Source organism: Microplitis demolitor, chromosome 9 (assembly GCF_026212275.2).
Source record: "Microplitis demolitor isolate Queensland-Clemson2020A chromosome 9, iyMicDemo2.1a, whole genome shotgun sequence".
In the NCBI taxonomy this organism is placed as follows: domain Eukaryota; kingdom Metazoa; phylum Arthropoda; class Insecta; order Hymenoptera; family Braconidae; genus Microplitis; species Microplitis demolitor.
This window is the reverse complement of record NC_068553.1, coordinates 2,172,942-2,189,757: the sequence shown is the minus strand read 5'-3', so window position 1 is coordinate 2,189,757 and position 16,816 is coordinate 2,172,942. Positions and strand designations below refer to the sequence as shown.

The window sequence follows — 16,816 nt, the reverse complement described above, 5'->3', positions numbered from 1 at the left end:
AACAATAATAATTATTACCAAGTTCTAAAAATATATATCTTCAATTTTAAAAAATTTCCAGTCAAATTTAGTCACGAAATAAAATAAATCATGACTGAAATTATAAAACTTAGATTTTAAAAAACTACGTTTTTTTAATAATTAAATAAAATATAAGTAAACATAAACAAATTAATGTAATTTATTTTATAAAAATTCATTTAAATAAATAAATAACTTTAAAGACTTAAATAAATAAAAATATTGCAACAGATATTTAACTTTTATTTGTATACTCAAACTCGTTTATATACTCATCCATATACACAGACATATATATATATATATATATATGTATAACTAAGCACACAAGCATATAAAATGTATTCATTTAATTCTCTTTTGCTTGCTCATACATAAATTTATGTACATGAAAATATATACGGATATGTATATATATACTATATACTAATGCTTCAACGAATGCAAAAACATTAATAGTAATTACGCATTTATGATATTGATTTATTTATCAATTAATGCTAATTTTATAATTTACCAATTGTTCTTTATTATTATTAATATTGTCTATTACTATATATTAGTATTATTATTGTTGTTATTTCGGTTCATGTTTCTGTTGTTGCTGTTGTTCATGGTTTTGTTGTTCTTGCTGTAGTGACGTTGGCGTTAGTACTGTTGTTGTTGATGTTATTCATGTTTTTGTAATTGTTGTTCACGTTTTGTTTTTGTTGTTGCCATTGTTCTTGTTGTTCTGTTATTCATGTTTTTGTTGTTTTTGTTGTTGTTGTTGTTGTTCATGTTTTTGTTGTTGCTGTTGTTCATGTTCTTGTTATTACTATTGTTGTTGTTCACGTTTTTGTTCTTGTTGTTGCGGTTGTTTATGTTTTTGTTATTGCTGTTGTTCATGTTTTTGTTGTTGTTGTTGGTATTGTCATTGACATTATTTCCGTCGTTGTTGTTGTTGTTCACATTTTTGTTTTTGTTGTTGCTGTTGTTTATGTTTTTGTTGTTGTTGTTCACGTTTATGTTTTTGTTCTTGCTGTTGTTCATGTTGTTGTTGTTGTTGTTGTTGTTACTGTTCACGTTGTTGTTGCTGTTGTTCATGTTTTTGTTGTTGCTGTTGTTCATGTTCTTGTTATTGCTATTGTTGTTGTTCATGTTCACGTTTTTGTTCTTGTTGTTGCGGTTGTTTATGTTTTTGTTATTGCTGTTGTTCATGTTTTTGTTGTTGTTGTTGGTATTGTCATTGACATTGTTTTTGTCGTTGTTGTTGTTCACATTTTTGTTTTTGTTGTTGCTGTTATTCATGTTTTTGTTGTTGTTGCTCACTTTTTTGATTTTATTGTTGCTATTGTTCTTGTTGTTGCTGTTGTTCATGTTTTTGTTGTTGTTGTTGTTCACGTTGTTATTTTGGTTGTTGTTGTTGCTGTTGTTCATGTTGTTGTTGCTGTTGTTCATGTTTTTGTTGTTGTTGTTCACCTTTTGTTCTTGTTGTTGCGGTTGTTTATGTTTTTGTTATTGCTGTTGTTCACGTTTTTGTTGTTGTTATTTTCATTGACATTGTTTCTGTCGTTGTTGTTGTTCTCGTTTTTGTTCTTGTTGCTGCTATTGTTCCTGTTTTTGTTGTTGTTGTTGTTGTTGTTGTTGTTCATGTCGTTCTCATTAATGTTTTTGGTGTTATTATTATTACTTTAATTATTACTGTTGTTTATCTAGCTGATGTAATTACTGTTGTTATTTTTGTTGTTTATCTTATTGTTGTTATCGTTGCTCCTGTTGTTTTTGTTGCCGTCATATTCGTTGTCGTTTATATTTTTGTTATTGTTACTATAATTGTTGTTGTTATTGTTGTTCATGTTGTTCTAGTTCATGTTATCAAGAAATAAATTCGACATAAAAACTTTTAAATCGACTTCAAATACTTATAATTTATTAAATTTATAAAGTAAATACCACTTATAGTACATCATTAGAAAGGAAATTTAAAGGGCTACAATTCTTGTCTCTTTAAAAAATTTCCTATCATCAATATTTCAAAAGCTAAAGGCTTTTAAACCATTCAAATTCATTTTTAACCCTCAAATTTTCTAAATTTGTTCAAGTGACTGTATCTCGTAAACTATTGAGTTTAAGAAAAAATTTATGACGTCAAAAATTGTAGATAATTGAATTTACTTCTTGAAACTCTACCATGCTTTTAATTTTTGAAAAATAATTATGAAGAAATCTGAAGTTTAAAAAATTTATAAATTTCTTTGCTATAGAAATTATTATGATCGTAATAAATCATGATAATAGATAATTAAAATGTTGAAAAAAATTGTTCATTATTTTTGTAGCAAATGTTACATTTCATTTTATTTATTTTTTTTTATGTCAACCCTCACCCTCGTTAATTTTTTTTTCTCCCTCGCTCAGCTCCACCCCCTATTACTTTCCCCTCTCTCCGACCCACCCGGTGTATAATTTAAAAATAAATTTTACATTTTTTTTTATTTGAGTGAAAATTATTTTTTCTTTAACTCGGTAACTATTATTATTAATATTTAATTTAAAAAATTAATAAACTGAAAACTGAAAATCAAAGATAAAGATAACAATTAATTTTAAATTGAATATATCTCAGTGAATAATAAAAATAATGAGATTTTAAAGGTGGTCATTAGAAAGGTAATTTAATTCTCTACAACTTTAACGTCTATGAAAATTATCGTTAAATCAATAGTTATTTAAATACAAGCCTTTGAAGATAAAAACTGGGTAAATTTATCATTAATTTTTAAAAATCACTTCTGAGGCCTCTAACTTTTAAACAAACGGTTTTAGAAAAAAAATTTCCAATCAAAAATTGTAGGAAATTCAATCCCCTTTCCAATGACTACCAACAACATGCATTTATATAAATTACTCCTTGAAATAATCGAAAAATAAAAATTTAAACTTTAATCGGTTTAAAAAATTAATTTTTTAAACTAAACTATAAAAAAAATTTTTTAAAAATAAACTAGGCGGTAATCGGATAGGAAAATTTCCGCTCTACAACTTTGATATCTATGGAAAAAGTCATAAAATCAATAGTTTTAAAGATACGGCCATTTGAAGCTTTTAAAAAAAACAAAAGTAATTTAAAAAGGTTTAAAACGTTATAACTTTTAAACAATTGATTTTTTTGACTTTTTTTAAGATACAAAATTTATAGCTTATTAAATTTCCTTTTCAACGATCATATATTGTATATATTTATCATACATATTTTAAAAGTTATAACCAATAAAATTTTAAATTAATGAAAATTTAAAATTTATCACAACGTATTTATATGTAAAATCCACAAAAAAATGATAAAAATAAAATTACTTGCATGCTCGTGTTTGATCTCTCGTGAGACTAAACTCCATCCCCACTTCATATATATATACGTACATATATATATGTATACATATATAAAGGAAGGAAATGTATGAGTATATTATTATTATTACAAGTCCGTGGGTCTAGAACGAATACAATCACAAGTTGGTGAGAGTTGATAAGTATATATATATAAAATATATACATTTATCATCTAAATAAATTATAACTTTTTTTATTAAATTATCAATAATAATAAATATAATTATTTTTAGCAAACGGATTTTTTTTTAAAAAAAAAAGTATTTTTAAGTGACAGAAGAGATAAAATCGAGTAAAATGAGTACCCACATCAATATATTTGGGAAAAGAGCTACAAAAGTACTAAAGAGGAATTATAAACAATGAGTTAACATGTTAATTAATTAATTATTTTTTTAAAAAAAGTATTTTTGTAAAGTGAATGTTTGCATTGGATTGGTGAGAGAATTCACAGAAGTTTGAGTTGCGACATCGATTTATTTAGATGGAATGTATTTGATATAAAATGGCGGTTGTTATAAATAATTAATTGACAAATAGAGACGAGTAATTATTTATGGTTGGAGTATAGGGTTGTGGGTACTCATTCAAACGGGAATTTAATGAACTTTAAAAAAATGATAATTATTTTTTGATAAAAAAAAAAAATGAAAATAAAAATAATTAGAAGGTATTAATTATAATTATTTTTAATAAACTAATTTTTTTTATAAAAAATAATATTTTTGAGTGACAGAGGAGACTATTGCGACTCAAATGAGTACCCACATCGATATATTTAAAACAAGAGCTTACAAAGTACTGAACCGCGAATTGTAAACAATGAGTTAACATATGAATTTTATAACAAACATAATATCACAACACAACGTTGTGGGTACTCGTTTTACTCGTTATTTCATCCGTGACTCATATATCAAATTTATTTTTGTCCAAAAAAATATTTTCTCAAAATTAATAATAATAATAATTTTTCTTTTAATTTAATAGAATGCTGACTTGTGTAATTAATTTTTCTAAGAAATTTCCTCTTGCTTGAGTACCCACATCGATATATTTCCGTGACTCTAAAATGATGTTGCAAAAATATTTTTTGTAATAAAATTAATTTTTTTAAAAAAGTGTAAATTTTATGATCCAAGGATGTGGGTGTGAGTAAAACGAGTACTCGCATCAATATATTCTAACCAATAACTCCCAAATAACAAGTAGCTGTTCAATAGACAATTAATTAACAATCAAATTAAGCAATCACGCCCCCCTCGAAATATAGCCTTGTCGGTACTCATTCCACGCGTCTCTCCATCAACTTTCCAACCGACGTCATTTAAACTCCTAATCATTAAACTAAAAGTAATCAGCCATAAATATCCATTTTTTACAATAAAATAAAAATAAAAAAATCTCTCGTCTCACAAAATTTCTTTCAATCCTACTCATCAGAAATAAAAAAATCATCAAAATAATCAATAATCTCTTACTCAAGCCCTCCGACTCCAATGACTTATTTTAAAAATTCCTCTAAAATAAAAACAAACTGGAACCATCTTCCCCACAAAATTTCCTCTCATTCAAGTACCCACATCCCAGTATTTAATTTCCAAAAATTAATTAATTATTCCACACATGTAATTAACAATTACAACATGTTACAAACTTTTCCTATCATAGTCATCTGGGTACTCATTCTACTCGTCTTTCCCTTCCCTATTCAAAAACTCCCTCAATTTTTTTATTTTCCAAAATTTTATTTTCACCCACAGTAATTCATAACTTCATTTAAAAACATTATTTTTTTCAAAATAATTTTCTCAAAAAAAAAAATTAATTAACAACAATTCAAATATTTAAACAAAACAAAAAATTCAATTATCCCCTCTTCTCCCCCTCCCCCTACTACTCTTCACCTGCGCACGCACTCACACATCAACTAATTCCTTCTCTCTCTTTTACCCACGTACTCACAAATGCGCGCGAGTGCAAACGAGCTAGATACTTTTAAACCCGCTCTCGTTCCCGCCTCCCCTTCTTACCCCCACCCACTAAATATATATTTTGTCGCCCCTTCTACCTCTCGTCGACGTGTAAGACAAAGCCATCCGAAAATTCAATCTAAATATCATTTAATCAATTTATATATAAATACATATATATATATATATATATATATATATATATAAAAATTTTTTTTTTTTAAAACTTACCTCTATTTTATCCATTGCAATAAATAAAAATCACAATTATTTTTCACAATCATTAGTAATTAATTATCAATAATTAATTTTCAAAAAAAAAAAAAAATTTTTTTTTTTTAATTAAAGTTTTTACACTACACTTCACTCATTAATTATTAATTAAAATTATTAAATTAATTAATTATTTTTTTTTTTTTTTTTTTTTTTTTTTTTTAAATAAAATATGTTTTGTTAATAAAATGAATAATGATAACGCGCACGCCACTGTTCCATAGAACTACTTTGTATTTACTCCAATTATGTGACGTCACTTTGGAGAAGAGAGATAAAAAGTAACAGACACACTAGGCATGGATAGAGAAAAAATTTTTTAGAATGAGATAGAGTCGGTAAAATTTATATTTTTTTTTTTTTTAAATGAATGAGCGCGAACACGAGTGTGAACGTTAACTCTAACGCTGCCAAGCGAGATACTGAAGAGTTTACTACTCACTAGTCTGCTAGTCCAAACCCGAACGTGCTTCTATACCCCCACTACCTTCTCATATTTTAGTATAAGTTTGGTGTATATATATATGTATATATGTGTGTGTATGTATATGTAAGCATATATGTATGAATATATATGAGTGGGTATATTAATCTATAGTAAAGTTTGTTAATATTTCCGAATATGTACGAATGTTATCGAATTTTAACGAAATTATACGAATTGAAGGATGTTATTGTTTTTCTTTTTTTTTTTTCTTTTCTTTTCTTTTTTTTTTTTTTTTTATTTGATATTGATTGTTATTATTTAGTGGGCATTTAATTGTTTGTTTTAGTTAATTGTTTTGTTTTTCTTGTTTCGTTTTTTTTTTTTTTGACAATTGAAGGTGCACTTTTAGAAAATAGTATTTTTTTTTTTTTTTTATTTGATATTGATTGTTATTATTTAGTGGGTATTTAATTGTTTGTTTTAGTTAATTGTTTTGTTTTTCTTGTTTCGTTTTTTTTTTTTTTGACAATTGAAGGTGCACTTTTGGAAAATAGTTTTTTTTTTTTTTCTTTTATTTGATATTAATTGTTATTATTTAGTGGGTATTTAATTGTTTGTTTTAGTTAATTGTTTTGTTTTTCTTGTTTCGTTTTTTTTTTTTGACAATTGAAGGTGCACTTTTGGAAAATAGTATTTTTTTTTTTTTTTATTTGATATTGATTGTTATTATTTAGTGGGCATTTAATTGTTTGTTTTAGTTAATTGTTTTGTTTTTCTTGTTTCGTTTTTTTTTTTTTGACAATTGAAGGTGCACTTTTAGAAAATAGTATTTTTTTTTTTTTTTTTTTAATTGTTTTTTTTGTATTTTTTTTTTTAATGGGATATATAATTTTTTGATAATAGAGTTGTTTACTAGGGTTTAAAATTTTTTTTTTTTAATTATCAAAATTTTAGATGTCAATTTTGGGATTTTTTGAAATTATATATTGTGGTAATGATTCAAATGGTTTTAGAGCTTAGAATATTGATTTTATGTAAAAAATCAAAAGATACTTTTTTGTAGAGAATTTAAAGGGGTACAAAAAAGGTATTGGGGAGTTTTTTGATATTTTTGATATTTACGAAGATATATGGAGTTTAAAAAAAATACTAATTTTTTGATACTGTTGTAATTTTGATTGATTATAAAAGTTTAAAATGCTATAGAGCTTAAAATATGAGACATAGAAAGAAGTCATAAAGGACTTTTTTATAGAAAATTTAAAGCGCTACAAAAAAGGTCTATATAAATTTTGTGAAATTCCTGATATTTACAAAGATATTGATATTTAAAAAAATTGTAACCCAATTTTTTGACATGGTTCTAATTTTCATTGATTATAAAAGTTTAAAATGTTATAGAGCTTAAAATATGGGACTTGGAAAAAAGTCATAGAGAACTTTTTTGTCGGAAATTTAAAGGGCTACAAAAAAGGTCCTTATAAATTTTGTGAAATTCCTGATATTTACAAAAATATTTAGAGTTTAAAAAAATACTAACTTAATTTTTTTGTCATAATTTTAACTCCTAAAAGTTTAAAATCTTCTAGAGCTCGAAATATGACATTTAGAAAAAAATTATATTTAACTTTTTTGTAGGAAATTTAAAGGGCTACAAAAAAAGTCCTTAAGAATTTTTTTAAATTCCTCATATTTACAAAGATATTGAAAGTTTAAAAAAAACTAACCCAATTTTCTGACAACGATCCAATTAAAAATAAACTCTAAACCTTCAAACTCTTCTAGAGCTTAAAATATCGACTTTTCTCTAAAATTCACCATGACCTTTTTTACAGGAAATTTTCCACTCTACAAAAAAGCTCTCATTTACTTTTCCTCTATCTTCTTTCCTTACCTCGTTATCCGCATTTCCATGAAAAATAACAAAAACCCAAATAAAATTAATTTTATTTTTTATTTATTTTAATTAAATTAATAAATTACAATTACAATAATAATTATCCACCAATTAATAAGAACAAAAATACATTTCATTTTTATTGTTATTTAAATTTTAATTTTTACAATTTTTTATAACTTTTAATTAATTAATTTAATTAATTTAAATAAAAAAAAAATTAAATCAAAGCGATAAATTGCAAGTGTGTAAAAATTTTTAGAGAGTGATTTTAATAATTTATTAATTAATTAATTAAATTAATTAAATTTTTTAAATTCATTAATATATCAATTGTAAAATTTAATTACGTAATTAATTATTTTTTAAAATATTTTATTTAATTTAATTAGGCCACTAACGCAATTAAAATTTATTTGCTCTATTATATTTTTTTTAATAACAAGTGGAAGCTTTTGGTAATTAATTTATTAATTATTGGGAATAAGTAATTATATGCACTAATTGACGCGTTCTGGGAGGAATTTTTCATTTATTTTCATTATAAAATCATTTTTTTTTCTTCATTTACATTCAAAAAATGATTTAAAAAAAATACATTTTTCTCAGTAACTATAGAAGATAAATATATGTTATGGGGGTATTTTGGAAAGGAAATTTGAAGAGCTACAAGATTGGTAATGGGGTGAAATCGGCTAGGATTAATAGGAACGGAGATAAAGAGGTTTGAAGAAAAATGGAATAGGAAAATTTTAAAAATTCGCGGGAAAATTTTGGCGGAACTAACTTTTAAAAAGAAGGTGTTACAGAATTTTGATGAGACATAAGTTGTAGGTAATAAAATTTTTTACTATGGCTTTCTGTGACGTTTTTTTTTTAATTACAAGTTTAATTTGCAGTAAAATTTTGATCTTAAATTTATCATAGAAATTAATTACTTGCCCTATAAGAATACTAATTGAATTCTGAGTAAAATGAGTACCCACAATAAAGTATTTAAAAAATTCAAAAATTAATTTTTTTTTATTTTTGAAAAATTACTTACTTTCAATGTTATCTAAATATATTGATGTGGGTACTTAAATTAGAGGAAATTTTACTGAGAATTCTAAGAATACATTTATTTTATATTGCATGCCATTAGAAATGCAATAAAACTATAAATTAGCGTAGATACGATAATTTAATTTTTTTAAATGAAATTTGTCTGTAGAAATAAACAAGAGGCATTTTCTTAAACCCCATAAAATTCTGAGTAAAATGAGTACCCACAAGACTATATTTAGAAAATTTCAAAATTCATTATTTTAATTACTCAAAATAATTACATATTTTTGAGATTTCCAAGTATAGGGTTGTGGGTACTCAAATCAAATGGAATTGCGTCACAAATTCATTAAAAATATTTATTTCTAACAAGCAATTGACTGGGACAAGAAATCGTAATTGTTCATAATTATTTGAATTTTCTGACTATTTATTTTTTTTAGAGAAAAAAAAATTGATTTTTGAAAAGTTTATAAAAATTCCCGTGGAATGAGTACCCACAACACTATGTTCGAAAAATGATAAAATTAATTGATGTAATTAATGACATTAATTAACTAATTTTATTAATTTTTTAAAATATATTGTTGTGGGTACTCAAACAAAAGGAAATTCTATCACAAACTCGATAAGAATGGTAATTTTTATTTTAAACTTTACTAGAGGTTAAAATCCAGCCAATTAACGTGCTTGATTTTTTTTGTAACTCGTAAAAAATGAATATATTTAATCTCCCATAACATATATTTATCTTGCACAATTTTAATCGTCAAATTGAAAAAAATATATAAGAATAATTAATAATAGTGATTAACAATAAAAAAAAAAATGACTAAAGCTTCATTAATGATTTTTTATTTAATAATTTATTTATGAGTACACTAGAAAAATTTCATGTTTTTTTATTTTATTTTGTCTACGTATTTTGTTATTTTTTTTTAACTTTATTATTATTTTTGTTCAATTATTTATTTCAATAATTATTATTTATCAAGAACATTAAGTAGATTGGATAAATGTATCACAGCTGGCCCCCGGGTCAATTAAATGAAAAAAAATACAATACAAAAAATAATTAGAAATTTGCGCGTGAGACAAAAAATTAAGAAGATTCTAAAAAAAAATTACACTATTTACTTTCAATTTTTTTTTATTATCCTATTTATTTAAATAAAAGATATGATATGAGATCGATTTTGCTTTTTAAATAACGCAGAATCTCGTGAATATAAAAAAATCAACAGTCGGTAAAAAAGACGGCCGGTAAAGCAGACAATACTGATCAAAATATACTTATAATTATAAAAAAAATTAAAAAGAAAAAAAATTTATTTACAGTGTCGGTAAAACAGTTTCTCGTTACCGACAGTGGAGAATTTAAACAAAAAAATTAATCACATTAATTATTAAAATATAAGTAATTAATCTTTAAAAAAGATGTCAAGATTTTAATTAGAAAATTAATTAATTAATATGTCGGTAAAGTAGATTTGAGTTTCGACAAACGAATTTTTGGTTATTTTCAATGATTATTTTTTTAATTCTAGTGAATTTTTATTGATTGCAATTTACTAAAAAGTTTCGTGCCGATAAAAAAATTTTGAAGCTAATTAAAGTAAGCGATTGCTAAATAATTAAATTAATTGTTTTTTATGGAAAAAACTTAACTACTAAGAAATATTCAAATACTGTCGATAAAAAATACGTGTCGGTAAAGTAAAAGATAATTTTTCAAATCAAGTCTTGAGCACAAAAAAAATTATTAAAAATTTTTGAGTAAAAAAACTATTTGTACCGACAGAGCTAGAATGTCCATAATTTAAATTTTGATTATTTTGAATTTGCCGGTACAACAGATTTCTTACATAATTTTTGTACTTAAATTAATGAGTAAATTAAGTGCCGATACAACAGAACGCACGGCCGGTAAAACAGATTTTTTGTTAAGAAATTAAAAATCAACTAAATACTTAAGTAAAAAAATTATCTGTAATTTTTATTATTTTATATTTATTCTTTACTTCTTTATATCTATATATAAAAAAATTTCCTACGTTCTGTCGATATAGTTATCAAATCCCCAAAAATTCTTTATTATTATTTTGTTTTTTTACAAATTACTTTTATTTTATTTTAGTTTTTTTTTTATAAAAATATTTAGTAGTTTTAATAAAATTGAAGAAAAATCCGTTGGTAAGACGAAATCAGATTTCTGTAAAAAAAAAAGCAGGGTTCTGTGTCAAGTGAAAACAGATCGAACGGTCGGTAATTAAAATTGTCTGGTGATTTTTCTTTCGATTACCGATAAAGCAGATTTTGAAAATTGGCAAAGCAGATTCGGAAGTCGGTAAGCCGATTTTGGGGTCAGTAAAGAAGTTTTGAATTAATTTTATAATTTTAAATTAAAAGAGCTATTATTTTAACCACTATCACAATCATCCGTAATTTTGTCTTCAACATTTTCGTCAATCGGTTCAAGAACTTCATCGTGACATTTTCCATAACCATTCTCACCTTCTAATTCATTATCATCATCATCTTTAGGTGACTCAGACGTATCTAGTATCGTGTTATCATCATCGTCTTGACCGACGGTCGGTACAACAGTTTGTTCATCATTTTCACTAGTAAATGCATCAATAACACGCTCTTCGATTCTCAATTTACGTAAAATATCAAATTTTTCACAATCACTATCAGTTTTTTGTACTTGGTCCAGTTCCTCGACTATTCCCACCGTCTCTTCTTCCCATCCATGTGGAATCATGGTCGCTCTTACTGTTTGATATAACCTATGGAAGCCTAATTTTTTGTATAAACTTTGACTAGCTTCGTTTTCGGGACGTATAACTACGAATGGAATGTAACCACGATCGGATACTACTTTTGTTAGAAACCTAAAAAAATAAACTCTCATTAATTCTCGTTCTAGCGGCCAAAATAAAAACTGTTTTAAAAAATCACTACGATTTTTAAATAGTAGACAAAATTCTACGTAAAATGAGTACCAACAAGACTATATGAAAATTTTATGTTTTTTGGCCGTTTTGATAATATTAAAAAACCGCCATTTTGTATTTCCGGTTAACTTTTCCGAAATATAATGATGTGGGTACTCAAACTAACGGAAATTGTCTTAGGAATTCAATGCGAATCATAAGTCGACATTAAAAGATCATAAACAAAAATAAAAATTTTCAAAATCCAAAAAAAATTTTTTTTTTTTGTAAAATATATATATTTTTTTAGGTATGAAATTCTGCGTAGAATGAGTACCCACAACGATGCATTATAATAAAAAACTAATAATACAATTTTCATTGTTTCATATGATTGCATAATTGTACTTCCGGTCAACTATAATAAAAACTATCGATGTGGGTACTCAAAGTAGCGGAAATTTTCTCATGAAATCAACTATACAATCGATTATTTATTAAAATTAAATTAAAAAAAAAACTTTTATTGTTCATGTTAAAAAAAAATACACACCTCGCTAATCGTGTACCGTAACCCTTACGGCGATATTCTGGTTTAGTTTGCATGGAAAACATAGCACCATAATAAGATTGTATCATCCAAGCAGCGAGAATATTGTTTACAAAAACGCCACCTGCTGGAAGGATTCTAATAAGCCTGAGAAATAATTCATGACATTCCATATCATTGGCCGGATATAATTCGTGTATTCCTTCAGCATGTTCACTATTCAATGGCAATACTTCAACAACATCTTGTTCTTGTTCATCTGATTGTTTAATTTCCTGTTGATTATCATATTTTTCGTCCAATTCATCCATTAATGACGTCGATTCATCATCATTGTTTTCATTGTCGAATTTTTTGTACGCCCATACATCGCCCAATACACGTTCAATTGTACCAATATCGTTGTAAAGACGAAACAATTCATCAGCAATATCACAATGAATGAAATTTATATATAATGGCTTTGTCCAATCAATGAGTATGTCTTCTTCACGTAACAGTGTCAAGTTATCTAATTTATCCGTCGGACAATAAACGCCAAAACTTTCGTACAGTAAACCATGAGGCTGAAATCATAGTTTTCAAATTTATTCATTGGGAAATTTTTTTACATCAAAATAAATATGATATTCTTAAAGTTGACGGAATTCTGTGTAAAATGAGTACCCACATCGATACATTATAAAACAATCAAAATTAATGAATTGTTAATTGTTTACAACAATTAGACAATTTTGATATTTTTCAAATATATTGTTGTGGGTACTCAAATTACAGGAAATTTAGTCACAAATGCGATAGGAATGTTCATTTTTTATTTAGTATTCATTAGAATAAAAAAACTCTTAGGATTTAATCTCGAATGTCGTAAATAGTGAGTTTTTTTTCGATACCAATCATTGTACGTTATAAAGGCTATGATATATTGAAAGTTGATGAAATTCCGCGTAAAATAAGTACCAACAACAATATATTTAAAAAATATTGATATTAATTAATTATTGTAATTAAGATAATTACATATTTTTAATGTTATCAAAATATTATGATGTGGGTACTTAAATTAACGGAAATTGGTTGACAAATTTAGTGATCATGTTCATTTTTCACACTATGTTCATTAGCGGCAATAATAATTACTATTAAGCAAAACATGAATTTTTTACAAATTTATTTTTAAATAAAAAATTTTTAAGAGTGCACCGAATATGATAATCCTAATACTGACAATTTCACTTAAAACGAGTACCCACAACCCTATATTACAATAAAAAAATTTTTCAAATTTGTTAATTTTTTTAAAAAATTCAAAAATTCATTTTTTTCATACTGAAAATTTTTTCTATTCAAACCCCGCACTCTGGGTACTCAAACTATATGAATTTCCCCTTAGAAATCATCTTTAAAACCAAAAATCCAAAAACGAAATTCCGTTTCCAAAAAAAAATTTTTGTTTTCGAAATTTTTTTTTGTAGCCAAAACATATCGATGTGGGTACTCAAACTTCACGAAATCACCTGCTCAATCAAACTGTAGAATAAAAAATAATTTAAAACATACCGATAGTGTCATACCAGGAAAGTGTAAGCACACTGGCACCTCAGGCCAATCATTAGCGACGTAAAAATAAAAATCCCATACTTTATTATTAATGTACGTCAATACTGTCTGGTGGAACTGCAAAAAGAAAATTATCATCAGTCGATAAGAAATAAAAAACTCAGACTTTTAATTCTTTAAATCATGAAAAAAAAAAAAATAAATAAATAAAATATTAAATTGTAATTTAACAGGCGATAAAATTTATTCATAGTGAATTTATTAATGATTATTAAACTACTGCATGCTAAGGACAAAAGGTTTACGGTCAAGGTTGAATTTCACTGCACGTAAAGTTATTTCTCTTTTTTTTTTTCACTGCATGCACGAAAAGAACGTCAATAAAAAAACCGCAGTCGATAAATTTAAAAAAAAAAAACGACTTTTTTTTAATTTTCCCGCGAAAATTAAAAAAATTAAAATACGCGGGAATTTTTAATTTTTTGAAATTTTAGATAATTACCTTGAGAGACTCGGGTAAGTAGCCATTGAGGAACTCGAGGAGCTGAGGTAACTCTTCTTCTGAGAGTAGACGAAAGTTTCGGCCACTTTCAACTGGCCCAGGACACTCCATAACTCTTAGAAAAATTAATTCATTAATTACTTTAAAGTTTAATTGAGGAGGATATAAAACAAAATTGGTAACTGTTAAATAATTAGGTAGATATCGATTTTAGGTAAAAAGTGATGAAGACCTTTTTTGTAGAGAATTTAATGCTGGACAAAAAAGGTCTCTATTAACTTTTTGATATTTTTAATATTTAACGAGCTAGAGCGATTATTAAGTTTAATTATCACGGAGACTAGATTTGAATTTTAGCGGCAAAATTTAAATGATAAATTTTTAAAATTAATTTTTATGGGGTAAATTTATTGAGATATTTTTAGTAAATAATTTAAAGGATTTAAAAAAAAACGTTATTAGTAATTTTAATAATTTTTTTTAATGGGTAATTAATTATTTATTTAAAATTAATGGAAGCAAAAAAGTGTGATTGTATTTTTAAATAATTTATTACGATTATCAGGGTAATTTATGGTTTTATGGTGAAAGTCACGGAGACCTTTTTTGTAGATAATTTGAAGGGCTACAGAAAAGGTCCTTAGTAATTTTGACGTACAATCGATATTTTATGAGTTAATTTCAAAAGTTTGTAACTATAAGATTATTAATTTACGAAAAATAATTATTTTTTTTAATTACACTGAAAAAATAATTATGGTTGTTAATTATTTGATTAATTTTCAGTTTATCAAACTGTCAAAAAAAACCATCAGTCAAAATATTTAATAATTAATAAAATAATAAATAAAAAAAACATAAATACTAAAATAAAAAATAAAAAAATTTATTTTTATTTATTTAAGTCGCAGTAACTTTTTAAATATTTATTATCGATTAAAAGTCACTGATACTTTTTTACATAAAATTAAATTGTCTACAAAAAAGATCCTTACCAGTTTAAATTTATCTCAAAGCGTTTAAAAGATACCGGCGTTTAAATATTTATCAAATAAATTTCTCCTCCCACGCGAAATTTAGATTTTTAAAACTTAAAAATAAAATAACTCATTAAATATCAAAAATATATAAAAAACACACGACACCTTTTTTGTTGCCCTTCAAATTGCCTACAAAAAAGGTCTCTATGACTTTTTGTCAATTCCCAATGCTACCAAAGATATATCACTTATCGCTAAGACCAAAATTTATAATCACTCCAATATTTATTTTTCCCGCGAGATTTTTTAAACTTTTAATCTTTTCTCACAAAATAACTCGTTAAATATCAGTCGCACAAAAAAAATCATTGATTACATTTTTGTGCTAAATTAAATTCTCTACAAAAAAGATCTTCATCCCTTTCCTCCTATTTCTACTTCTTCTTATCAATTCTACTAGTATCTACATAAATATTTAATTTTTTTTTAATTTTACTGCCAAAAAGTTCAATTAAATTTTTTTTTCTATTTTTATTTAATTAAAAAAAAAATTAATTACAATAATAAAAATAATAATTACCTGATGCGAGGTGGGGACGATTTAATCGCGGGTTAGCTCAAAAAATTTTTAATTATCACTAATAATTAAAAAAAAAATAATTTAAGTCATAACCCAGTAAAAAAAATTTTTTTTCTTCACTTCCTTAATTAATAAAAATAATAATTTTATTACGTCACTCCCTTAATTAAAATCCTAATAATTATATAAATATTTTTAATTTTTAATTAATACTATCGATTAATACTCGTTAATTATACACTTATTATTATTATTATTAATGACTGATAATTAATAATAATATAAAAAATATCACTCATATATTTTACGGTCAAAAAAAAAATTTTTTTATCGAGCTTGAGATTGAATTTTTTTTTTTTAAAATATATATGTATGTTCATATATTAAGGTATTTATTAATATTTCAATGGTGTAATTTTAAAATATATATATGTATGTATATTTATATATTAAATATATATAAGAAATATTTAGAGGAGGCCGACCCGCCCTCGCCGCCCCCAGAGCCCGCACTGAACGAAATTTTACTCTCTGTTTTACTCAATATATATATATATGTGTAGATAGGGATGGATTGTATATATATATATAAAGGGGTAAAATGTATGAGTTGACGCAGGCGTCGCATAAACTCCCCACTAGAGATAGTAAATATATGACATGTTAAATAAATCGATATACATATATATATG

General features: G+C 25.0%; 2 protein-coding genes across 5 annotated transcripts in view; both read right to left on the bottom strand.

The window, feature by feature from the left end:
* LOC103577107 (putative mediator of RNA polymerase II transcription subunit 26) overlaps window positions 1–6,056 on the bottom strand; it is a 32,673-nt gene extending 26,617 nt beyond the window's left edge. Inside the window, exon 1 of one of the 2 annotated variants that reach the window (XM_053741846.1) lies at window positions 5,601–6,056. In XM_053741846.1, the coding sequence (XP_053597821.1) occupies window positions 5,601–5,615 (15 nt within the window). In that variant the 5' untranslated portion in view covers window positions 5,616–6,056. Of the gene's footprint in view, window positions 1–3,360; window positions 3,385–5,600 lie in introns of those variants that run through there. The other variant, XM_053741847.1, reaches the window with a different exon arrangement.
* Window positions 6,057–10,693: 4,637 nt separating this feature from the next.
* On the bottom strand, window positions 10,694–16,314 carry LOC103575638 (uncharacterized). Of its 3 annotated transcripts, XM_014442233.2 has the most exons (5): window positions 16,125–16,314; window positions 14,565–14,679; window positions 14,063–14,179; window positions 12,506–13,068; window positions 10,694–11,910 (listed from the first exon to the last, which is right to left on the bottom strand). In XM_014442233.2, exons 2-5 carry the CDS (start codon window positions 14,673–14,675, stop codon window positions 11,433–11,435), a joined length of 1,269 nt encoding a protein of 422 aa, XP_014297719.1. In that variant the 5' UTR covers window positions 14,676–14,679; window positions 16,125–16,314; the 3' UTR covers window positions 10,694–11,432. The 3 variants fall into 3 exon arrangements, with proteins under 3 accessions (XP_014297719.1, XP_008553714.1, XP_053597763.1); XM_008555492.2 differs by lacking the exon at window positions 16,125–16,314 and having other exon boundaries at window positions 14,077–14,179; window positions 14,565–14,647; XM_053741788.1 differs by lacking the exons at window positions 14,063–14,179; window positions 14,565–14,679; window positions 16,125–16,314 and adding an exon at window positions 13,643–14,013.
* Window positions 16,315–16,816: the final 502 nt, after the last annotated feature.